The sequence below is a fragment of the Heterodontus francisci genome, unplaced genomic scaffold, assembly GCF_036365525.1.
Source record: "Heterodontus francisci isolate sHetFra1 unplaced genomic scaffold, sHetFra1.hap1 HAP1_SCAFFOLD_524, whole genome shotgun sequence".
Classification (NCBI taxonomy): domain Eukaryota; kingdom Metazoa; phylum Chordata; class Chondrichthyes; order Heterodontiformes; family Heterodontidae; genus Heterodontus; species Heterodontus francisci.
In genome coordinates, this window is record NW_027140348.1 from 220,782 (window position 1) to 245,946 (window position 25,165).

The following is a 25,165-nucleotide window of genomic DNA, read 5'->3' on the forward strand; positions in this document are numbered from 1 at the left end:
AAAAGGGTAGCGAGGGAGAGAGTAGGTCCCCTTAAGGATCAGTGTGGCAATCAATGTGTGGAGCCACGGGAAATGGGCGAGGTCTGAAATGAATACTTCTCGTCTGTATTTATCGTGGAGAAGGTCATGGAAGCTAGTGAGTTCAAGGGAGGGAACAGCAATATCCTGGAGCATATCAACATTACAAAGGAGGAGGTGTTGGAGGTCTTGAAGCGCATTAAGGTGGATAAATCCCCAGGGCCTGACCAGGTGTATCCTAGGAGGGGCCGAAGGGCCTGTTTCTATGCTGGACAACTCTATGATTGCACAATGTTCAGCACCATTCACGACTCCTCAGATACTGAAGCAGTCCGTGTAGAAATGCAGCAAGACCTGGGAAATATCCAGGCTTGGGCTGATAAGTGACAAGTAACATTCGTGCCACACAAGTGCCAGGCAATGACCATCTCCAACAAGAGAGAATCTAACCATCTCCCCTTGACATTCAACAACATTACCATCGCTGAATCCCCCACTATCAACATCCTAGGGGCTACCATTGACCAGAAACTGAACTGGAGTAGCCATATAAATACCGTGGCTACAAGAACAGGTCAGAAGCTAGGAATCCTGTGGCAAGTAACTCACCTCCTGACTCCCCAAAGCCTGTCCACCATCTACAAGGCACAAGTCAGGAGTGTGATGGAATACTCACCACTTGCCTGGATGGGTGCAGCTGCAACAACACTCAAGAAGCTCGACACCATCCAGGACAAAGCAGCCCGCTTGATTGGCACCCCATCCACAAACATTCACTCCCTCCACCACTGATGCACAATGGCAGCAGTGTGTACCATCTACAAGATGCACTGCAGCAATGCACCTTCAACAGCGCCTTCCAAACCCACGACCTCTACCACCTAGAAGGACAAGGGCAGCAGATGCATGGGAAGACCACCACTTGCAAGTTCCCCTCCAAGTCACACATCATCCTGACTTGGAACTATATCACCATTCCTTCACTGCAACTCCCTTCCTAGCAGCACTGTAGATGTACCCACCCCACATGGACTGCAGTGTCAGAGAGAGATACAGCGCCGAAACAGGCCTTTTGACCCAATGAGTCTGTGCCGACCATCAACCACCCATTTATACTAATCCTACATTAATTCCATTTTTTCCCACTCACATCCCCACCTTCCCTCAATTCTGCTACCACCTACTTACGCTAGGGGCAATTTTTACAATGGCCAATTTAACTATCAACCCGCAAGTCTTTGGCATGTGGGAGGAAACTGGAGCACCCGAAGGAAACCCGCGCAGTCACGGAGAACTTGCAAATTCTGCACACGCAGTACCCAGAACTGAACCCGGGTCGCTGGAGCTGTGAGGCTGCGGTGCTAACCACTGCGCCACTGTGCCGCCCAAGTGGTTCAAGAAGGCAGCTCACGACCAACTTCTCAAGGGCAATTCAGGATGAACAATAAATGCTGGCCTGGCCAATGACTTTCACATCCCAGGAAGGAATAAAAGAAAACTAGACATTGTACAATCATCAGCAACATCCCCACTTCTGACCTTATGATGGAGCAGCTGAAGATGGTTGGGCCTATGACATTACTCTGAGGAATTCCTTCGGCAGTGTCCTGGGACAGTGATGTTTGGGCTCCAAAAACCACAACCATCTTCCTTTGTGTCAGGTATGACTCCAACCAGTGGAGAGTTTTCCCCGAATCCCAATGACTTCAATTTGACTTGGGCTGCTCCTTGATGCCACACTTGGTCAAATGCTGCCTTGAAGTCAAGGGCAGTCACTCTTCTTGAGCTGAGCTCTTTTGTCCTTGGGGACAAAAGAGGGGCAGTAATTGGCCAGATTGGATTTATCTTGCTTTTTGTGCACAGCACATACCTGGGCAATTTTCCACATTGCTGGGTGGATGCCACTAATGCAGCAGTACTGGAACAGCTTGGCTAGAGGTGTGGGAAGTTCTGGAGCACAAGTCTTCAATACTATTGCTAGAATGTTGTCAGGGCCCATAACCTTCGCAATATCCAGTGCCTTCAGCCATTTGTTGATATCACTTGGAGTGAATTGAATTGGCTGAAGTCATGGAGTCGTACAGCATAGAAACAGGCCCTTCGGCCCACCGCGTCCATGCCGACCATAATGCCTATCTATACTAATCCCACCTGCCTGCATTAATTCCATATCCCTCTACGCCTTTCTCATTCAAGTACCTGTCCAGATGCCTCTTAAATGTTGCTACTGTTCCTGCCTCCACCACCACCTCCTCTGGCAGCTCATTCCAGATACCCACTATTCTTTGTGTGAAAAACTTACCCCTTTGATCCCCTTTAAACCTCCTCCCTCTCACCTTAAATCTATGCCCTCTAGTTTTACTCACCCCTACCAAGTGAAACAGACTCTGGCTATCTACCCTATCTATGCCTCTCATAATTTTATATACCTCTATCATGTCCCCTCTCAGCCTCCTTCGCTCCAGGGAAAACAGACCCAGCCTATCCAATCCCTCTTTATAACTCAAGCCCTCCAAACCAGGCAACATCCTTGTGAATCTTTTCTGCACCCTCTCTAGCTTAATCACATCTTTCCTGTAGTGCGGCGACCAGAACTGCACACAGTACTCCAAATGCGGCCTAACCAACGTTACGTACAACTGTAACATGAAGTCCCAACTCTTGTACTCAATGCCTCGGCTGATGAAGGCAAGCATGTCATACGCCTTCTTCACCACCCTGTCTACCTGTGTTGCCACTTTCAGGGAACTATGTACTTGCACCCCCAAGGTCTCTCTGCTCAAGAACACTCCCCAGGGCCCTGCCATTCACTGTATATGTCCTGTCCTGGTTTAACTTCCCAAAATGCATCACTTCACACTTGTCTGCATTAAATTCCATTTGCCAATCCCTTGCCCACTTTCCCAGTTGATCTATATCCTGTTGTAACCTTAGACAATCTTCTTCACTGTCCATTATACCACCAATTTTGGTGTCATCTGCAAACTTACTAATCATGCCCCTTACATTCACATCCAAGTCATTAATATATATGACAAACAACAGAGGGCCCAGCACTGATCCCTGCGGCACACCACTGGTCACCGGCCTCCAATCTGAAAAACAACCCTCCACTACCACCCTCTGCTTCCTATCACCAAACCAATTTTGTATCCAATTTTCTAACTCATGCTGGATCCCATGTGTTTGAACCTTCTGGGCCAGCCTACCATGTGGGACCTTGTCAAAGACCTTGCTAAAGTCCATGTAGACAACGTCCATCGCCCTGCCCTCGTCAATCCTCTTGGTCACCTCCTCGAAAAACTCAATCAAACTCGTGAGACATGATTTCCCACGCACAAAGCCATGCTGACTATCCCTCATCGGACCATGCCTTTCCAGATGCATATAAATCCTGTCTCTCAGAATTCCTTCCAATATCTTTCCCACCACTGATGTAAGGCTCACCGGCCTGTAGTTCCCTGGCTTATCCCTGCTGCCCTTCTTAAATAAAGGCACAACATTAGCTATCCTCCAGTCTTCCGGTATCTCACCTGCGGCTAACGATGATACAAAAATCTCAAACTTATCCGTCTTCCTCACAGGAACATGCTGGTCCTGGATTCTAATCAACTGACGTTTGAAAGACTCCCACATGTCAGATGTTGATTTACCCTCAAACAGTCGCCCCCACTCCTCCCTGTACTGTCATGGACCGATAGATTGGTGAGGATGAGGTCAAGTAGTGTTTTCCCTTGTGTTCCTTCTCTCACCACCTGCTGCAGGCCCAGTCTGGCAGATATATCCTTCAGGGCTAAGCCAGCTCAGTCAATAGTGATGCTACCAAGCCACTCTTGCTGATAGACATTGAAAAAGTCCCGCACTCAGAGTATATTCTGTGCCCTTGCTACCCTCTGCTTCAGTGGTTTTAAGGTATTATTCGGTTAATATGACTAGTCTGCAGGATAGCTCTCCCAACTTTGGCACAAGTCCCATTTGTTAATGAGGAGGACTTTGCAGGATGGGTTAGGGCAATACTCTAGGGTTTAGTGGCGTCCAGACCCTGAACGAATATTTTAGCCTTTAGGGGTTATGGTAGTAATTTCCCACCTGTGCTGTGGCTGTTGATTTGATCTGTATTATTGAGGTGAGGAGCCATAATGTTGATGCTCACTGCGGAGGCACTGAGGACTTTCGGGAAAAGGCTTCCCTTGCATTACATGTTTGTGCTTGTTGTCTCTCGTTCAGAAACACAACAATGGATATTGTCGGTTTATCACTGGTTCCGATGTGAACAAAATGTACTTTTTTAATTGTTTGTCAGTCGATCTGCCTCACTGATTGGCTTTCGCACAAAGCAGTTTGAGCTGTTGAGACTTGTTTCATTGTTCTGACTAACTGCAGCTTTGGGTCAATGGCTACTGAGCGTTTGATGTTTCATTTAGTGCCACAACACGGTCGATTGCATTTCCACATCTTCCACCCACGGAGTAGATATTAATCTTGTTCAGCAGGAGTCAGTGAAGCAAGTATTAGGACTGACAGTGTTCCTGCTTCAATTGACTGACATTAAAATTCCACAGATCATCATTATACTTTCAGCCCTAACATTGTTCCTGAGCAGTATTAAAGTGGCACGGACTCCTAATTCCTTTTTAATTGGTTAATGGGATGTGAGCCTCACTGGCTTGGTCACGCTAATATATTACCCCCAACCCCAGGAGCTGTTACCTTGAGAAACAGCCTTCTTTGTGGCACCTTATAAATGCTTTTTTAAAATCCAAATATACTACATCCACTGGCTCATCTTTATGTCAGTTCTGTATTTTTTCAATTCCCTTCTCCCTGTCTTTTCTTGAAGGCAGACTCTCACTGGCATGTGGGTTCCACAGACATTGACTCTGATTGGGATACAGTTCGACACACACTGACTCACGCTGGGGGACAGTTGCACACGCACTGACTCCCACTGGGGGACAGTTGCACACGCACTGACTCCCACTGGGGGACAGTTGCACACGCACTGACTCCCACTGGGGGACAGTTGCACACGCACTGACTCCCACTGGGGGACAGTTGCACACGCACTGACTCCCACTGGGGGACAGTTGCACACGCACTGACTCCCACTGGGGGACAGTTGCACACGCACTGACTCCCACTGGGGGACAGTTGCACACGCACTGACTCTCACTGGGGTACAGTTGCACACGCACTGACTCCCACTGGGGGACAGTTGCACACGCACTGACTCTCACTGGGGGACAGTTGCACACGCACTGACTCTCACCAGGTGAGTTTTGTCAGCAAGGTACTCACAGTGGAGGCAGGAGCACCGAGCCTGTCCTCACCTGATATACATGCAGCTTCCAGCAGAGCCAGTCGATAGTGATCCGGATTGATACCCTGGAACCGCACGACCAGATTTAGCAGCTGTAGGTGCCACCGTGCCTGAGATCTCTAATTAAGCCCGGGGTGGCCAGTGATCCTGGGATTCTGTGATGTGCACTTTGTCTTTGTCCTGCGATCTTGTTTCTGAAACAGATATTTCTAATAGTGTTGACTGTGTTTCAGGTTATGTCTTTGATGGAGGAGATGGTGCGGGAGGTGAATACTTTGAAGAAGTTCAAAAATACGGTTGAAAATCGCATGACCGACCTTGACAAAAATATAGCTACGGTAAGATGCAAGTGGGGGGGGGAGAGGAAAGGGGTGGAGGGGGCAAGAAGGAAGGAGGAGAGAAGAAGGAGGGGGAAGGTGAGAAAGGGAAGGGGGAGTGAAGAAGTGGGGAGGATGGTGAAGGGGAAGGTGGGGAGGAAAGGGAGACTGCTGTCTACAGACCAATAAGATCATCATCCTGAAGGCGGCACACACCCCCTCCTTCCCTCCATCCCACCCCTTCCCCTGCCTCCTCCTTCCCTCCATCCCACCCTTCCCCCTATCACCAACCCCCTCCCCAAAGGCAATTGGGGAAATGTGTAAACTGCTGGGCACAGGCCATTAGGTCTCTTCCCCTCTGGGGAAGCAGCACCTTCTATACCAGGCAACTACCTTGGTTTGTTTGTGACTGGATTTTTCCAGGCAACAACAAGTAACCTTTGCCACATTTCCTAACTAATCATTACCCTGGAAGGTGATAGATGCTCTCTTTAAGAAGGCTGTGCAATTCGTATTCCTCCCAAGAGAACTAGGGAAACCGAGAGAGAGAGAGCATATATTCTCCAGCTGCAGAGTGCCAGACCTGCAAACCATTCTCAATAATGCAAATGAAAATCCCCTCAGTTTTATGAACAGGGGAAATGCTTTTATCTATGAAGATCCAGCTCATGTGCAGTGTAAATCCTGTAGTTACTCAGTGATCTGCCATTACATTTTTATCATGCAATAATCTACAATCAGAGCCCTTGTGTCTCACTGCTATGTACCTGGTTGGCTGGTTGGTGATCGTTTATATTTTTTTATTCGTTCATGGGATGTGGGCATCGCTGGCTAGGCCAGCATTTATTGCCCATCCCTAATTGCTCTCGAGCTGAGTGGTTTGCTCGGCCATTTCAGACGGCAGTTAAGAGACAACCAATTTGCTGTGGGTCTGGAGTCACTTGTAGGCCAGAACAGGTAAGGACGACAGATTTCCTTCCCTGAAGGACATTAGTGAACCAGATGGGTTTTTATAACAATCGACAATGGTTTCATGGTCACCTTTAGACCAACTTCTAATTCCAGATATTATTATGTAAATTCAAATGTCACCATCTGCTGTGGTGGGATTCGAACTCATGCCCCCAGAGCAATAGCCTGGGCCTCTGGATTACTACACCAGTGACAGTACCTGCAGAGATAGGGGACAACAGAATCCATGATGCCCAATGCCACATTAGAGAAGTGCCTTACAGCAAAGTATAGGCTTTCCCAAGTCTTCTTTCAGGTGGGAGGTACATTTGGAGGATGCCTGCAAAGCAGCCCAGCCAGAACATTGCAGCAAGGGAAGATTTGCTTAGGATCATAGGAAATAGGAGCAGGAGTAGGCCATTGGGCCTGTCGAACCTGCTCCGCCATTCAAACAGATCATGGCTGATCACCTACCTCTATGCCATTTTTCCCCACTATCCCCATATCGATTTCTGTCTGGAGCATGCTCAATGATTGAGCTTCCACAGCCCTCTGGGGTAGAGAATTCCACAGACTCACCACCCTCTGAGTGAAGAAATTCCTCCTCATCTCAGTTTTAAATGGCCTGCCCCTTATTCTGAGACTGTGTCCCCTGGTTCTAGACTCACCAGCCAGGGGAAACATCCTATCCACATCTACCCTGTCACACCCTGTAGGAATTTTGTAAGTTTCAATGAGATCACCTCCCATTGTTTGAAACTCTGGAGAATACAGGCCCAGTTTCCGCAATCTCTCCTCATAAGACAATCCTGCCATCCCAGGGATCAGTCTGGTGAATCTCTGTTGCACTCCCTCTATGGCAAGTATATCCTTCCTTAGATAAGGAGACCAAAACTGTACACAATACTCCAGGTGCAGTCTCACCAAGGATCTATACAATTGCAGCAAGACATCTTTACTCCTGTATTCAAATCCCCTTGTAATGAATGCCAACATACCATTTGCCTTCCTAATTGTTTGCTGCACCTGCAGACTAGCTTTTAGTGACTCATGAACAAGGACACCCAGGTCCCTTTGGAAATCAACACTTCCCAACCTCTCTCCATTTAAGAAATACTCTGCCTTTCTGTTTTTTCTACCAAGGTGGATCACTTCACACTTATTCACATTATATTCCATATGCCATGTTCTTGCCCATTCAACTTAGCCTGTCCAAATCCCCTAGAAGCCTCCTTGTATCCTCCTCACAGCTTACATTCCCACCTAGTTTTGTGTCATCAGAAAATTTGGGAATGTTAGAACTGTTCTCCATATCCAAATCATTAATATAGATTGTGAACAGCTGTGGCCCAAGCACTGATCCTTGCTGTACCCCACTAGTAACAGCCTACCATCCTGAGAATGACTCATCTATTCCCACTCTCTGCTTTCTGTCTGTTAACCAATTCTCAATCCATTGCAGTATATTACCCCCAATCCCATGTGCTCTAATTTTGTTTACTAACCTCCTCTGTGGGACCTTAACAAAAGCCTTCTGAAAATCCAAATACACCACACCCACTAGTTCTCTTTTATCTCTGCTACAAGTAACATCCTCAAAAAACGCCAACAGGTTTGTCAAACATTATTTCCCTTTCATAAATCCATGTTGACTCTGCTCAATCATTATATCATTATTTTATGTGTCCAATTATCTCATCCTTTATAATAGATTCTAAAATTTTCCCAACTACTGACGTCAAACTAACAGGTCTGTAGTTCTCCGTTTTCTCTCTCGCTCCCTTCTTAAATTGTGAGGTTACATTTGCTACTTTCCAGTCTGCAGGAACCCTTCCAGAATCTATAGAATTTTGAAAGATAACCACCGATGCATCCACTATCTCTATAGCCACCTCCTTCAATACTCTGGGATGTAGTTCATCTGGTCCAGGAGATCGATCAACTTTCAATCAAATTAATTTTTCAAGTACTACCGCTTTATTGATACTAATTTCTTACAGTTCCTCATTTTTATAAGTCCCTTGGTTCCCTAGTATTTCTGGGAGATTTTCTGTGTCTTCCTCCATGAAGGCAGACACAAAGTAATTGTTTAGTCTCTCCGCCATTTCTCATTCTCCACCACATATTCTCCTGTCTCTGTCTGTAATGGACCCACATTCGTTCTTGCTAATTGTTTCCTTTTCACATACCGAAAGAAGCTTTTACATTCCACCTTTATGTTTCGAGCTAGCTTGCATTCATATTCTCTCTTCCCTTTCTTTATCAGTTTCTTGGTCCTCCTTTGCTGGATTCTAAATTGCTCCCAATCCTCGGGCTTACCCCTTTTTCTGTCCACCTTACAAGCCACTTCCTTTAACCTAATGTAATCCTTAACTTCTTTTGTTAGCCACAGTTGATTCACCTTTCCTGGTGGGTTTTTGTCTCTTAAAGGACTGTGTATTTGTTGTAGACCATGTAATACTTCTTTAAATACTAGCCATTGCCTGTCTACTGTCAAATCTTTTCATGTATTTTCCCAATCTTCCATTGCCAACTTGCCCCTCATACCTTCATAGTTTCCTTTGTTCAGATTTGGGATCCAAGTTTCAGAATTAACTATATCACTTTCAAACTTAATGTAAAATTCTGTCATATTTTGGTCACTATTTCCTAATGGCTCCTTTACAGCAAGGTTATTAATTAGCCCTTTCTCATTACATAATACTAAATCTAAAATAGCCCGATCCCTAGTTGGTTCTTCAACATACTGCGCTAGAAACTCATCTCATACACACTCCAGGAATTCATCCTCCAGAGCATTAGTGCTAATTACGTTTACCCAGTCTATAGGCAAATTGAACTCACCCACTATTACTGTATTGTCCATGATATATCCAGCTCTAATTTCCTGATTTATACTTTGCCCAACATTACCACTATAGTTACGTGGCCTATAAACAACTTCCACCAATGTTTGCTGCCCCTTGCTGTTTCTTAGCTCCACCCAAACTGATTCTACATCTTCCTCCTTCGATCTAAGATCCTCTCTCACTAATGTACTGATCCCGTCCCTTATTAACAGCACTACCTCACCTCCTTTTCCCCTCTGCCTATCCCTCCTAAATGACGGATATCCTTGAATATTCAGTTCCCAGTCCTGGTCACCCTGTAACCACGTCTCTATAATGGCAATTAAATCAGACCCATTTCCCTCTATTTCTGCCTTCAAATCATCTACCTTGTTGCGAATGCTGCATGCATTCAAATAGACTGCCCTTAACTTTGTCTTAACGTTCTTCCTCATTCCGCACCTGTTTGATGTTTGCCTTCGTCTCGTCTGCCTTCTAATTTTGCTTACTACTTTTCTCCTTCCTGTTACCAGTTTTGCTTCCCTCCAATCTGAGCTCCCTCTCAGGTTCCCAACTCCCTGACTATTTAGTTTAAACATTCCCCAACAGCACTAGCAAATCTCCCAGCAAGGATATTAGTCCCGGTCCTGCTGATGTGCAACCCATTCATCTTGTACAGGTCTCACGTACTCCAGAACAGATCCCAATGCCTCAGAAATCTGATGCCCTCCCTCCTGCACCAATTTTACATCCACATGTTAAATCGCTTAATCCTCCTATTCCTGTGCTCACTGGCACGTGGCACTGGAAGTAATCCTGAGATTACTTGTTTTGAGGTCTTGCTTTTTAATGACTTTCCTAACTCCATAAAATCTGCTTTCAGGATCTCATCCCTCTTCCTACCTATGTCATTGGTACCAAAGTGGACCATGACCTCTGGCTGTTCATCCTCTCCCAGAAGAATGTCCTGCAGCCGCTCTGTGACATCTTTCACCCTGGCACCAGGGAGGCAACATACCATCCTGGAGTCACGTCTGCGGCTGCAGAAACACCTGTCTATTCCTCTAATTAATGAATCCCCTATCACAATTGCCTTTCCCTCTTCTCCCTCCCCTCCTGTGCAGCTGAGCCACCTGTGGTGCCATGGACTTGGCTCTTGCTGCACACCCCTGAGGAACCATCACCCTCACCAGTATCCAAAATGGAAAATTGGTTAGCAAGAGAGATCGACTCCGGGGACTCCTGCACTACCTGCCTGGTTCTCTTAGACAGTCTGGCAGTCACCGATTCCCTCTCTGCCTGCATATTCTTAACCTGTGGTGTGACCACCTCCTTAACCGTGCTATTCACGTAGTTCTCTGCCTCACGGATGCACCACAGTGACTCCAGCCACCGCTCGAGTTCCGAAACCCGGAGCTCAAGCTTCTGCAGCCGGTGACACTTCCTGCAGATGTGTTTGTCAAGGACACATCGTGCGTCCATGACTTCCAACATACCTCAGGATGTACATTCCACTTGGCTGAGCTGTCCTGCCAACCTTTACAAACTAATTATTATTGTTGAAAACAGAGAAAATTTGTGCGTACTAGAAGCTGCATATATTTAGACACAGGGCCCTGTTCTTCACAGACAGAAAGAACATGTACACAAATTGCGCCTGTTTCAGGTAAACAAGATAAGTGACAGCCATTCACTGGTTCAAGCTGCCTGGTTTAAATTTCAAACAAAGCTTGGCAGTTAACTGTCAGTCGCCATAAACTGGTGCATTCTCCATGGCAACGCCTCTACCAATCAGCGTCCACTTGCCAACCAGTCAGCACTCTCTTATACAGTATAAATTTGTTGCTTCCCCTTACATTGGTATTCTTGTGAATTGACCAGATGAGTGCAAGACAAAAAGCTTTGACAAAATGTCTCTGTTTTCAGCAATGCTCAAGTTCTATACTCCCAAATGACTAAATAACTACCAAATGACTAAACTAATTATTGTTAGTGAAGTAAGTGTAATAAGTAGAATAACTTAACAGTTACTTGCCAATCATCTTCCTCTCTTGTACCGAAGTAAGATCCAAATAGTGGAGGCTGAAAAGGCAGGAAAGAAAAGAAAGAGACAAAGTAGCACCTCCTTCCCCTTGTCACTGAACTCCCTCACACACCAAACTCACAGCTTCACACTCTGTCCAAGCAGCACTTTCTAATTAATAATTACTAATAAATTACACCAACTAAAACCTTAGTAGTACTAACCTTACCACTTATAAGGCAGCTATTTCAGGGTTTAAAAAAAGAACTATTTATTTCTGATTTTACCACTATTTACAGGCACTCTAACAGCAGTTACTCACCAACCAATCAGCTTATGGTTTTCCCATGATGTCACTGTTAGTTTTTTTTTCACTCTTCAAGCCCAGTGCGCGTCGACTTACAGCCACAGACTGTCTCTCCGGTCCCCCATGTATGTGGGCCTCAAGCCACGGGCTGGATTTATACTCTCCCTCTCTAGTTCCGATTCCTCCCAGCTCCGCAGACTGCCTCTCCAGTCCCCCAGGTAAGCTTGCTACAGGAAGTTGAAGGCAATGAAGATGAACAGGTGATGGTTGAATGTCCACACAGCATGTGGAGAGTGTGCGGGAAGGAGAGGACAGCCAGCAACCCGAGAAAGAAGGGCATGGCTGATAGACCAGTACATTCAGTAAATATAAGTGGCCTCACCAAATGAAACCAAAATGCACCTGCCTGCTGCCTCCTCCCCCTCTCCATCTCCTCACAAAATCTCACACGAACAAAGTTTTCTGCTGTAATAAAAACAAGAAATGCTGGAAATACTCAGCAGGTCCGGCAGCATCTGTGGAGAGAGAAGCAGAGTTAATGTTTCAGGTCTGGGACCTTTCATCAGAAAGTTTTCTGCCACGTGCCTTTTTACCACTTACCATGTCATCATCCAACTCCCAGAACATGAAAACATAGAAAAAGAATGACAACCTTGCATTTCTATAGTGCCTTTCCTGAGCACAGGACATCCCAAAGTGCTTTACGGCCAATGCAGTGCAGTCACTGTTGTAATGTAGGAAATGAAGCAGCCAATTTGTGCACAGCAAGCTCCCACAAACAGCATTGTGATAATGACCAGATAATCTGCTTTTGTGATGTTGATTTAGGGGTAAATATTTGCCAGGATACTGGGGAGAACTCCCCTCCTCTTCTTCCAGTAGTGTCATGGAATCTTATAGTCCACCTGAGGGGGTAGACAGGGTCTCAGTTTAATGTCTCATCCAAAAGATGGGAGACAATAGGCAGAAATTAATTCACAGCTCTCTGTGTTCAAACTGTGAACATCATTCACCAAAAAGTGCCTAAAATTCCAATCACTTCCAACAATGACTTCTTAACACTTTGTCTCTGCTGCGATTAGCTAGCATATTCTGTTCCCACTATGTGAGTTTCGAGCTGAGTCTATTTGGAGAAATGTAGAAGAAGGTGACCTGGCCAGAAGCACTATGGAAGATTACCTGATCATTTATCACACTGTGGGCATTTGCTGCTGCATTTGCCCCTATTACAGTAGTGACTACTTCAGATATCCTGAGGACTTGAAAGACATGCAATAATTCAATCATTTCTCCCTCTCCTGTTCAGAGCAGCTGTAGCAGAACGTTTAGCTTTTTGCAGCCTCCAGGCCAGTGGGACACTAACTATAATGTGGTGCATTGTAGGTAATAGATTCCTTCCATTTGTCTGTCATTCATCCATTTGCATGAAAGCTATCTGATAGTGCCTGCTTTTGAGATCCATGCTCCATAGAAACATAGAAAATAGGAGCAGGAGTAGGCCATTCGGCCCTTCAAGCCTGCTCTGCCATTCATTATGATTGTGGCTAATCATCCAACTCAGTAACGGGTTCCCGCTTTCCCCCCATATCCTTTGATCCTTTTACACCCAAGAGCTATATCTAACTCCTTCTTGAAAACATACAATGTTTTCGCCTCAACTGCTTTCTGTGGTAGTGAATTCCACATGCTCACCACTCTCTGGGTGAAGAAATTTCTCCTCATCTCAGTCCTGAAAGGTTTATCCCGTATCCTTAGTCTACGACCCCTGGTTCTGGACTCCCCCACCATCGGGAACATCCTTCCTGCATCTACCCTGTCAAGCCCTGTTAGAATTTTATAGGTTTCTATGAGATCCCCCCTCACTCTTCTGAACTCCAGCGAATATAATCCTAACCGACTCGATCTCTCCTCATACGTCAGCCCCACCATCCCAGGAATCAGTCTGGTAAACCTTCGCTGCACTCCCTCTATAGCAAGAACATCCTTCCTCGGATAAGGAGACCAAAACTGCACACAATATTCAGGTGTGGCCTCACCAAGGCCCTGTATAATTGCAGCAAGGTATCCCTGCTCCTGTACTTGAATCCTCTCGCTATGAAGTCCAACATACCATTTGCCTTTTTTGCTGTCTGTTGCACCTGCATGCTTACCTTCAGCGACTGGTGTACGAGAACACCCAGGTCTCGCTGCAGATTTCCCTCTCTCAGTTTATAGCCGTTCAGATAATCTGCCTTCCTGTTTTTGCTACCAAATTGGATAACCTCACATTTATCCACATTATACTGCATCTGCCATGCATTAGCCCACTCACTCAACTTGTCCAAATCACCCTGACTCCTCTCTGCATCCTCCTCACAACTCACCGTCCCACCCAGTTTTGTGTCATCTGCAAATTTGGAGATATTACATTTAGTTCCCTCATCTAAATGAGGCACCGCAGCCTCACAGCTCCAGTGACTCGGGTTCAATTCTGGGTACTGCCTGTGCGGAGTTTGCAAGTTCTCCCTGTGACCGCGTGGGTTTCCTCTGGGTGCTCCGGTTTCCTCCCACAGCCGAAGACCTGCGGGTTGATAGGTAAATTGGCCATTGTAAATTGCCCCTAGTGTAGGTAGGCGGTAGGAGAATTGAGGGAAGGTGGGGTGTGTGAGGTAAAAAATGGGATGAATGTAGGATTAGTATAAATGGGTGGTTGATGGTGGGCATGGACTCGTTGGGCCGAAGGGCCTGTTTCGGTGCTGTATCTCTCTGTGACTCTATGACTAAATCATTAATATATATTGTGAATAGCTGGGGTCCGAGCACCGATCCCTGCGGTACCCCACTAGTCACTGCCTGCCATTCGGAAAAAGACCCGTTTATCCCCACTCTTTGTTTCCTTTCTGCCAACCAATTTTTTATCCATCGCAATACACTACCCCCAATCCCATGCGCTTTAATTTTACACGCTATTCTCTTATGTGGGACTTTGTCGAAAGCCTTCTGAAAGTCCAAATAAACCACATCCACTGGCTCCCCCTCGTCAACTCTACTAGTTACATCCTCGAAGAATTCTAGTAGATTTGTCAAGCATGATTTTCCTTTTGTAAATCCATGCTGACTCTGTCTGAATCTACCACTGTTCTCTAAGTGTTCTGCTATAAAATCTTTGATAATGGACTCTAGAATTTTCCTCACTACCGACGTCAGGCTGACTGGTCTATAATTCCCTGTTTTCTCTCTACCTCCCTTTTTAAATAGTGGGATTACATTAGCTACCCTCCAATCTGTAGGACCTGTTCCAGAGTCTATAGAATCTTGGAAGATGACCACCAATGCATCCACTATTTCTCGGGCCACTTCCTTAAGTACTCTGGGATGCATACCATCAGGCCCTGGGGATTTATCGGCCTTCAATCCCACCAATTTCCCCAACACCATTTCTCTACTAATACTGATTTCCTTCAGTTCCTCCCTCTCACTAAACATTTCTGGTATGATATTTGTGTCCTCCTTTGTGAAGACAGAACCAAAGTATGCATTTAGTTGGTCAGCCATTTCTTTATTCCCCATAATAAATTCCCCTGTTTCTGACTGTAAGGGACCTATATTTGTCTTCACCAATCTTTTTCTCTTCACATAACTATAGAAACTTTTAGTCATCTCTCATACTCTATTTTCCCCTTCTTAATCAATCCCTTGGCCCTCCTTTGCTGAATTCTAAACTGCTCCCAATCCTCAGGTCTGTTGTTTTTCCTGGCAAATTTATATGCCTCTTCCTTGGATCTAATGCTATCTCTAATTTCCCTTGTAAGCCATGGTTAGCTACCTTTCCCGTTTTACTTTTGCGCCAGACAGGGATAAACAATTGTTGCAGTTCATCCATGTGCTCTTTAAATGTTTGCCATTGCCTATCCACCGTCATCCCTTTAAGTAACGTTTCTTAATCCGTCATAGCCAACTCGCACCTCATACCTTCGTAGTTTCCATAACCTGGGCCTGTGATCTGGGTTCCAGGGTCCACAGATTCTGATTCACTAGATTTGTGGATCAATGACTCTGTTCCACTTACAGCTCCTTATTTTCACTAGTGCTCAGTGTATCACCCTGCGGAAACCCTCCTGACTTACTACTCCCTCCTGAATAGGTGTCTGTGGGCAGGTGAGATTGTGTGAAGTGGCAGGAATGTGTCTGGATGTGCTCTCGTAATGATCAGGGTGGCAGGAATGTTAAACAGAAAAGAACTTGTGTCAAAGTGCACACTGATTTCCAATTCCATCTCTCTCTCTGGAAACTGTTTGAGGCTAAACCAGTCTGTTCACAAACTTGGTGTCATATTTGACCTCAAGATGAGCTTTCAACCACATAGCTGTCCCATCACTAAGACTGCCTATTTCCAACTCTGTAGCATCACCTGACTTCGCCCCTGCCTCAGCTCATCTGTTGCTGAAACCCTCATTCATGCCTTTGTTACCTCTAGACTTGATTATTCCAAAACACTTCTGGTTGGTCTCCCACATTCGACTGTCTGAAATCTTGAGTTCATTCAAAGTTCCACTGCCCTGTATTTTAACTGGCAGCAAGTCCCATTGCCCTGTCACCCCTGTGCTCACTGACATACAGTGGCTCCCGGTCAAGCAATACCTTGATTTTAAAATTCTCATCCCTGTTTTCAAATCCCTCCATGGCCTCGCCCCTCCCTATCTCTGTAATCTCCTTCAGGCATTCAGCCCTCCGAGCTGAGATGTCCGATGATGAGTACTTCTCAGCATTTACCATCTTTCTGTGTTATCTCACCTCCAAATGCTCGTTGTCCCCATCCTCTCCTGTCTGTCTCACTGTCTCCCACGCCCACTCCTGTCTGTCTCACTGTCTCCCACGCCCACTCCTGTCTGTCTCACTGTCTCCCACGCCCACTCCTGTCTGTCTCACTGTCTCCCACGCCCACTCCTGTCTGTCTCACTGTCTCCCACGCCCACTCCTGTCTGTCTCACTGTCTCCCACGCCCACTCCTGTCTGTCTCACTGTCTCCCACGCCCACTCCTGTCTGTCTCACTGTCTGCCACGCCCACTCCTGTCTGTCTCACTGTCTCCCACGCCCACTCCTGTCTGTCTCACTGTCTCCCACAGCCTCTCCTGTCTGTCTCACTGTCTCCCACAGCCTCTCCTGTCTGTCTCACTGTCTCCCACAGCCTCTCCTGTCTGTCTCACTGTCTCCCACAGCCTCTCCTGTCTGTCTCACTGTCTCCCACAGCCTCTCCTGTCTGTCTCACTGTCTCCCACAGCCTCTCCTGTCTGTCTCACTGTCTCCCACAGCCTCTCCTGTCTGTCTCACTGTCTCCCACAGCCTCTCATGTCTGTCCCACTGTCTCCCACGCCCTCTCCTGTCTGTCTCACTGTTACACAGGTGTTCCTGTCTGCCTACAACATCTAAAGCTTTGTCTTCTAGTGGGCTCTGAGTTTTGAGTGATGTATTATTCCTCCCTGATTCCACATCCTGAATGATAGGTATGGATGAGGTTTCTTTTGTTGCAGGGAGTGACGAAAATATTGAAGGCCCTTGTCTGGAATGTGCTCTTGTCCTATTTAACTTTCTACCATGTTGAGGGAAGCCACTGCATTTTTCCTTTATTTGGAGTTCCTTGAAAATAAGCAGATGCCCTGTGGTTCGGCAGTGATTGTAAGTTAAGGTGGTGCTTGAGCATTTGCAGAAGGTTCCCTTTGCATCAGTGAATTTTGCTGACCCGCAGGTGTTGAGAGAGGAGGAGTATATGAGGAGTAAGAAGGTGAGTGACGGCTGTGTTTGGTGGCAGAAAACATGGATTAGTATCTGAGCTGTAAACAATATGGGCAGTTTAGTGAGATCATTGAAGCTCCTCCTTCATTGACAGTGTTTAGTGGTTTTGGCTAGACTGCCTGATACACCGTGTGTGAAGCTTGCTGTCCACAGAGCACGAAAATATAACCTTCTAAACATCATCTGTCAACAGGATCTCCACTGACGTATCCAATAATTGGGGAGCCTTGCAGCTGCTGATGCTTTCGAGGCTGTTGCTCTGTCAGACGCTTTGGCCACTGCTGTCTGTCATAGAGTTATACAGCACAGAAACAGGCCCCTCGGCCCAACGTATCTGTACCGGCCATCAAGCATCTAACTATTCCAATCCCATTTTCCAGCACTTGGCCCATAGCCTTGTATGCTATGGCGTTTCAAGTGCTCATCTAAATACTTCTTAAATGTTGTGAGGGTTCCTGCCTCCACCACCTCTTCAGGAGTGCGTTCCAGATTCCAACCACCCTGTGGGTGAAAATTTTTTTCCTCAATTCCCCTCTAAACCTCCTGCCCCTTACCTTGCATCTATGCCCCCGAATTATTGACCTGTCCGCTAAAGGAAAAAGTTTCTTCCTATCTGTCCTATCAATGCCCCTCATAATTTTGTACACCTCAATCAGGTCCCCCTCGGCCTTCTCTGCTCTAAGGAAAACAACCCTAGCCTATCCAGTCTCTGCAGCAGCTTTTTCGGGAGCAGCTTGTGAGCGAGTGAGCAGCTGGGAAAGTCCGTTTGAAAGTAAATTTAATTTCCTTTTGTTTTTCGGCGGAGGCCAGGGGGCTGCTGGGTAAGTAAAACACTATATATTTGGGCGGTTTCTGAACCCGAGACACCACACTTGTAGTGTCTCCCACCCGCCCTCCTCCTCTAACCAAAAAAAAAGGACTCGGTGGGGTGTTTATAAGGTAAGGCTTTTTCGATTTCTCTGGTTTTATTGTGATTGGTAGAAACTTTTCGTTCCTTTTTCATTTAACTAAGTTTAAACTTAAGATTAAAAATGGCAGGAGATCTCAGACCCGTATCACGCTCCTCTTGCTCAATGTGGGAGCTCAGGGACATGGCTGATGACCCTGACTCCTTCACGTGCAGGAAGTGTGTCCAGCTGCAGCTCTTGTTAGACCGCATGACGGCTCTGGAGCTGCGGATGGACTCACTTTGGAGCATGCGCGATGCTGAGGAGGTCGTGGATAGCACGTTTAGTGAATTGGTCACACCGCAGATTAGGATTGCTGAGGGAGAAAGGGAATGGGTGACCAAAAGGCAGAGAAAGAGCAGGAAGGCAGCGCAGGAGTCCCCTGCGGTCATCTCCCTCCAAAACAAGTATACCGTTTTGGATACTGTTGAGGGAGATGGCTCACCAGGGGAAGGTAGCAGTAGCCAGGTTCATGGCACCGTGGCTGGCTCTGCTGTTCCGAAGGGCGGGAAAAAGAGTGGAAGGGCTATAGTCGTAGGGGATTCGATTGTAAGGGGAGTAGATAGGCGGTTCTGTGGTCGAAAACGAGGCTCCCGAATGGTATGTTGCCTCCCAGGTGCACGGGTCAGGGACGTCTCAGATCGGCTGCAGAACATTCTAAAGGGGGAGGGTGAACAGCCAGTTGTCATTGTGCACATAGGCACTAATGATATAGGTAAAAAACGGGATGAGGTCCTACATGCAGAGTTTAGGGAGTTAGGAGCCAAGTTAAAAAGTAGGACCTCAAAGGTAGTAATCTCAGGATTACTACCAGTGCCACGTGATAGTCAGAGTAAAAATGAAAGAATAGTCAGGATGAATGCGTGGCTTGAGAGATGGTGCAGGAAGGAGGGTTTCAGATTTTTGGGACATTGGGACCGGTTCTGGGGGAGGTGGGACTATTACAAATTGGACGGTCTACACCTGGGCCGGACTGGAACCAATGTCCTTGGAGGTGCTTTTGCTAACGCTGTTGGGGAGGGTTTAAACTAATGTGGCAGGGGGATGGGAACCAATTGAGGTCAGTTGACAGGAAGGAGGTCGTAACAAAAGCCTGTAAGGAACTAGATAATGAAGTCAGTGTGACTAAGGGGAAGAGCAGGCAGGGAGCAGATGATGAATATAAAGGGACTGGTGGTCTGAGGTGCATTTGTTTTAATGCAAGAAGTGTAGTAGGTAAGGCAGATGAACTTAGGGCTTGGATTAGTACCTGGGAGTATGATGTTATTGCTATTACTGAGACTTGGTTGAGGGAAGGGTATGATTGGCAACTGAATATCCCAGGATATCGATGCTTCAGGCGGGATAGAGAGGGAGGTAAAAGGGGTGGAGGAGTTGCATTACTGGTCAAAGAGGATATCACAGCTGTGCTGAAGGAGGGCACGATGGAGGACTCGAGCAGTGAGGCAATATGGACAGAACTCAGAAATAGGAAGGGTGCGGTAACAATGTTGGGGCTGTACTACAGGCCTCCCAACAGCGAGCGTGAGATAGAGGTACAAATATGTAAACAGATTATGGAAAGATGTAGGAGCAACAGGGTGGTGGTGATAGGAGATTTTAATTTTCCCAACATTGACTGGGATTCGCTTAGTGTTAGAGGTCCAGATGGAGCAGAATTTGTCAGGAGCATCCAGGAGGGTTTTCTAGAGCAGTATGTAAATAGTCCAACTCGGGAAGGGGCCGTACTGGACCTGGTGTTGGGGAATGAGCCCGGCCAGGTTGTTGAAGTTTCAGTAGGGGACTACTTTGGGAATAGTGATCACAATTCCGTAAGCTTTAAAATACTCATGGACAAAGACGAGAGTGGTCCAAAAGGGAGAGTGCTAAATTGGGGGAAGGCCAACTACACCAAAATTCGGCAGGAGCTGGGAAATGTAGATTGGGAGCAGCTGTTTGAAGGTAAATCCACATGTGATATGTGGGAGGCTTTTAAAGAGAGGTTGATTAGCGTGCAGGAGAGACATGTTCCTGTGAAAATGAGGGATAGAAATGGCAAGATTAGGGAACCATGGATGACAGGTGAAATTGTGAGACTAGCTAAGAGGAAAAAGGAAGCATACATAAGGTCTAGGCGGCTGATGAAAGACGAAGCTTTGAAAGAATATCGGGAATGTAGGACCAATCTGAAACGAGGAATTAAGAGGGCTAAAAGGGGTCATGAAATATCTTTAGCAAACAGGGTTAAGGAAAATCCCAAAGCCTTTTATTCATATATAAGGAGAAAGAGGGTAACTAGAGAAAGGATTGGCCCACTAAAGGACAAAGGAGGAATGTTATGCTTGGACTCAGAGAAAATGGGTGAGATTCTAAACGAGTACTTTGCATCGGTATTCACCGAGGAGAGGGACATGACGGATGTTGAGGTTAGGAACAGATGTTTGATTATTCTAGGTCAAGTCGGCATAAGGAGGGAGGAAGTGTTGGGTATTCTAAAGGGCATTAAGGTGGACAAGTCCCCAGGTCCGGATGGGATCTATCCCAGGTTACTGAGGGAAGCGAGAGAGGAAATAGCTGGGGCTTAACAGATATCTTTGCAGCATCCTTAAACACGGGTGAGGTCCCGGAGGACTGGAGAATTGCTAATGTTGTCCCCTTGTTTAAGAAGGGTAGCAGGGATAATCCAGGTAATTATAGACCGGTGAGCCTGACGTCAGTGGTAGGGAAGCTGCTGGAGAAGATACTGAGGGATAGGATCTATTCCCATTTGGAAGAAAATGGGCTCATCAGTGATAGGCAACATGGTTTTGTGCAGGGAAGGTCATGTCTTACCAACTTAATAGAATTCTTTGAGGAAGTGACAAAGTTGATTGATGAGGGAAGGGCTGTCGATGTCATATACATGGACTTCAGTAAGGCGTTTGATAAGGTTCCCCATGGCAGGCTGATGGAGAAAGTGAAGGCGCTTGGGGTCCAAGGTGTACTAGCTAGATGGATAAAGAACTGGCTGGGCAACAGGAGACAGAGAGTAGCAGTAGAAGGGAGTTTCTCAAAATGGAGACGTGTGACCAGTGGTGTTCCACAGGGATCCGTGCTGGGACCACTGTTGTTTGTGATATACATTAATGATTTGGAGGAAAGTATAGGTGGACTGATTAGCAAATTTGCAGACGACACTAAGATTGGTGGAGTAGCAGATAGTGAAGGGGACTGTCAGAGAATACAGCAGAATATAGATAGATTGGAGAGTTGGGCAGAGAAATGGCAGATGGAGTTCAATCAGGGCAAATGTGAGGTGATGCATTTTGGAAGATCCAATTCAAGAGTGAACTATACAGTAAATGGAAAAGTCCTGGGGAAAATTGATGTCCAGAGAGATTTGGGTGTTCAGGTCCACTGTTCCCTGAAGGTGGCAACGCAGGTAAATAGAGTGGTCAAGAAGGCATACGGCATGCTTTCCTTCATCGGACGGGGCATTGAGTACAAGAGTTGGCAGGTCATGTTACAGTTGTATAGGACTTTGGTTCGGCCACATTTGGAATACTGCGTACAGTTCTGGTCGCCACATTATCAAAAGGATGTGGATGCTTTGGAGAGGGTGCAGAGGAGGTTCACCAGGATGTTGCCTGGTATGGAGGGCGCTAGCTATGAAGAGAGGTTGAGCAGATTAGGATTATTTTCATTAGAAAGACGGAGGTTGAGGGGGGACCTGATTGAGGTGTACAAAATCATGAGAGGTATAGACAGGGTGGATAGCAAGAGGCTTTTTCCCAGAGTGGGGGTTTCAATTACTAGAGGACACGAGTTCAAAGTGAAAGGGGAAAAGTTTAGGGGGGATATGCGTGGAAAGTTCTTTACGCAGAGGGTGGTGGGCAGCTGGAACGCATTGCCAGCGGAGGTGGTAGATGCGGGCACGATGGAGTCTTTTAAGATGTATCTAGACAGATACATGAATGGGCAGGAAGAAAAGAGATACAGAACCTTAGAAAATAGGCGACATGTTTAGAGAGAGGATCTGGATCGGCGCAGGCTTGGAGGGCCGAAGGGCCTGTTCCTGTGCTGTAATTATCTTTGTTCTTTGTTCTTTGTTCTCTTCATAACTGAAATGCTCCAGCCCAGGCAACATCCTGGTGAATCTCCTCTGCACCCTCTCCAGTGCAATCACATCCTTCCTATAGTGTGGTGACCAGAACTGTACACAGTACTCCAGCTGTGTCCTAACTATTGTTTTATACAACTCCATCATAACCTCCCTGCTGTTATATTCTATGCCTCAGCTAATAAAGGCAAGTATCCCATATGCCTTTCTAACCACCTTATCTATCTGTGCTGCTGCCTTCAGTGATCGATTGACAAGTACACCAAGGTCCCTCTGACCCTCTGTACTTCCTAGGGTCCTACCATCCATTGTATATTCTCTTGCCTTGTTCGTCCTCCTTCACCCTCTGCCTCCTGCCACTAAGCCAATTTTGGATCCAAATTGCCCTGGATCCCATGGGCTCTTACCTTCTTAACCAATCTCCCATGCGGGACCTTATCAAAAGCCTTACTGAAGTCCATGTAGACTACATCAACTGCTTTACCCTCATCTACACATCTAGACACCATCTTGAAAAATTCAATCAAGTTAGTTAGACACCATCTCCCCCTGACAAAGCCATGCTGACTATCCCTGATTATTCCCTGCCTCTCCAAGTGGAGATTAATCCTGTTCCTCAGACTTTTTTCCAATAGTTTCCCAACCACTGCTGTTAGACTCACCAGCCTGTAATTACCTGGTTTATCCCTGCTACCCTTCTTAAATAATGGTACCACATTCGCTGTCCTCCAATCCTCAGGTACCTCTCCTGTGGCCAGAGAGGATTTGAACATTTGTGTCAAAGCCCCTGCTATCTCCTCCCTTGCCTCGCATAACAGTCTGGGATACATCTCACCTGGGCCTGGGGATTTATCCACTTTTAAGCCCGCTAAAACAGCTAATATTTCCTCCCTTTCAATGTTAATTTGTTCAAGTATATCACAATCCCCCTCCCTGATCTCTACACCTACATCATCCTTCTCCATAGTGAACACAGATGAAAAGTAATCATTTAAAACCTCACCTATGTCCTCCAGCTCCACACACACATTGCCACGTTGGTCCCTAATGGGCCCTACTCTTTCCCTGGTTATCCTCTTGCCCATAATATACTTATAAAACACCTTAGGATTTTCCTTTATCTTGCCCACCAGTGTTTTTTCATGTCCCCTCTTCACTCTCCTGATTACTTTTTTAAGTGCCACCCTATACTTTCTATACTCCTCTACTGCCTCCGCTGTTTTCAGTGGTCTGGATCTGCCGTAAGCCTCCTTTTTTTTCCTGATCCAATCCTCTATATCCCTCGACATCCAGGGTTCCCTGGACTTGTTGGTCCTACCCTTCACCTTAACGGGTACATGTTGACTCTGAACTGTCACTATTTCCTCTTTGACTCTCACTGGTCTGATGTAGACTTTCCTACAAGTAGCTGCTGCCAGTTCACTTTGGCCAGATGCTGTTTTATCATACTGAAATCGGCCTTCCCCCAATTCGGTACCTTTATTTTTGGTCCATCTTTGTCCTTTTCCATAAACTACTTTAAATCTTAGAGTTATGGTCACTATCCCCAAAATGCTGCCCCACTGACACTTCTACCACTTGTCCGGCTTCATTCCCTAGGATTAGGTCCAGTACTGCCCCTTCTCTTGTAAGACTTTCTACATACTGGCTCAAAAAGCTCTCCTGTATGTATTTTAAGAATTCCACCCCCTTTAAGCCTTTTGCACTAAGACTATCCCAGTTGATATTGGGGAAGTTGAGATCCCCGACTATTATTCTTTGGCCTCCTTGTCTCGAGAGCACCTAGAGGTGGTCAGTGGTTTGTGGAGCAGCGCCTGGAGTGGCTATAAAGGCCAATACTAGAGTGACAGACTCTTCCACAGGTGCTGCAGATAAAATTGTTTGTCGGGGCTGTTACACAGTTGGCTCTCCCCTTGCGCCTCTGTCTTTTTTCCTGACTACTGCTAAGTCTCTTCGACTCGCCACACTTTAGCCCCGCCTTTATGGCTGCCCGCCAGCTCTGGCGAACGCTGGCAACTGACTCCCACGACTTGTGATCAATGTCACAGGACTTCATGTCGCGTTTGCAGACGCCTTTATTACTATTATTACCCTATTATTTTTACATCTGTCTGTGATTTGCCTACATATCTGCTCCTCTATCTCTCCCTGACTGTTTTGAGGTCTGTAGTACACACCCAGCCAAGTGATTGCCCCCTTTTGGTTTTAAGTTCTACCCAAATGGTCTCATTTGAGGAACCTTCTAAGATATCATCCCTCCTGACTGCAGTAATTGACTCCTTGATCAACAGTGCAATGTCACCTCCTCTTTTACACCCTCCCCTGTCACCCTGAAGATTCTATCCCCTGGAATATTGAGCTGCCAGTCCTGCCCCTCCCTCAACCATGTCTCAGTGATAGCAATAATATCATTTTCCCATGTGCTAATCAATGCCCTCAATTCATCTGCCTTACTAGTAAGACTCCTTGCATTAAAATAGATACAATCCAGCCTTGCATTTTTCACTTGTGCCTTAACAGGTCTATATTTGCTCTGCCTTCCAGACTGACTCAGTTTCTCTTTTATATTTGACTGTGCATCACCCCCTACTGTACCTCCACTC

At 46.3% G+C, this 25,165-nt stretch overlaps 1 protein-coding gene across 4 annotated transcripts in view; it reads left to right on the forward strand.

The window, feature by feature from the left end:
• Positions 1–25,165, forward strand: part of LOC137359321 (glutamine-rich protein 2-like) — a 399,372-nt gene that overhangs the window by 14,589 nt on the left and 359,618 nt on the right. For all 4 annotated transcript variants that reach the window (XM_068025348.1, XM_068025349.1, XM_068025350.1 and 1 more), the window contains exon 2: positions 5,572–5,676. In XM_068025348.1, coding sequence (XP_067881449.1) covers positions 5,572–5,676 — 105 coding nt within the window. The remainder of the gene's footprint in view (positions 1–5,571; positions 5,677–25,165) is intronic.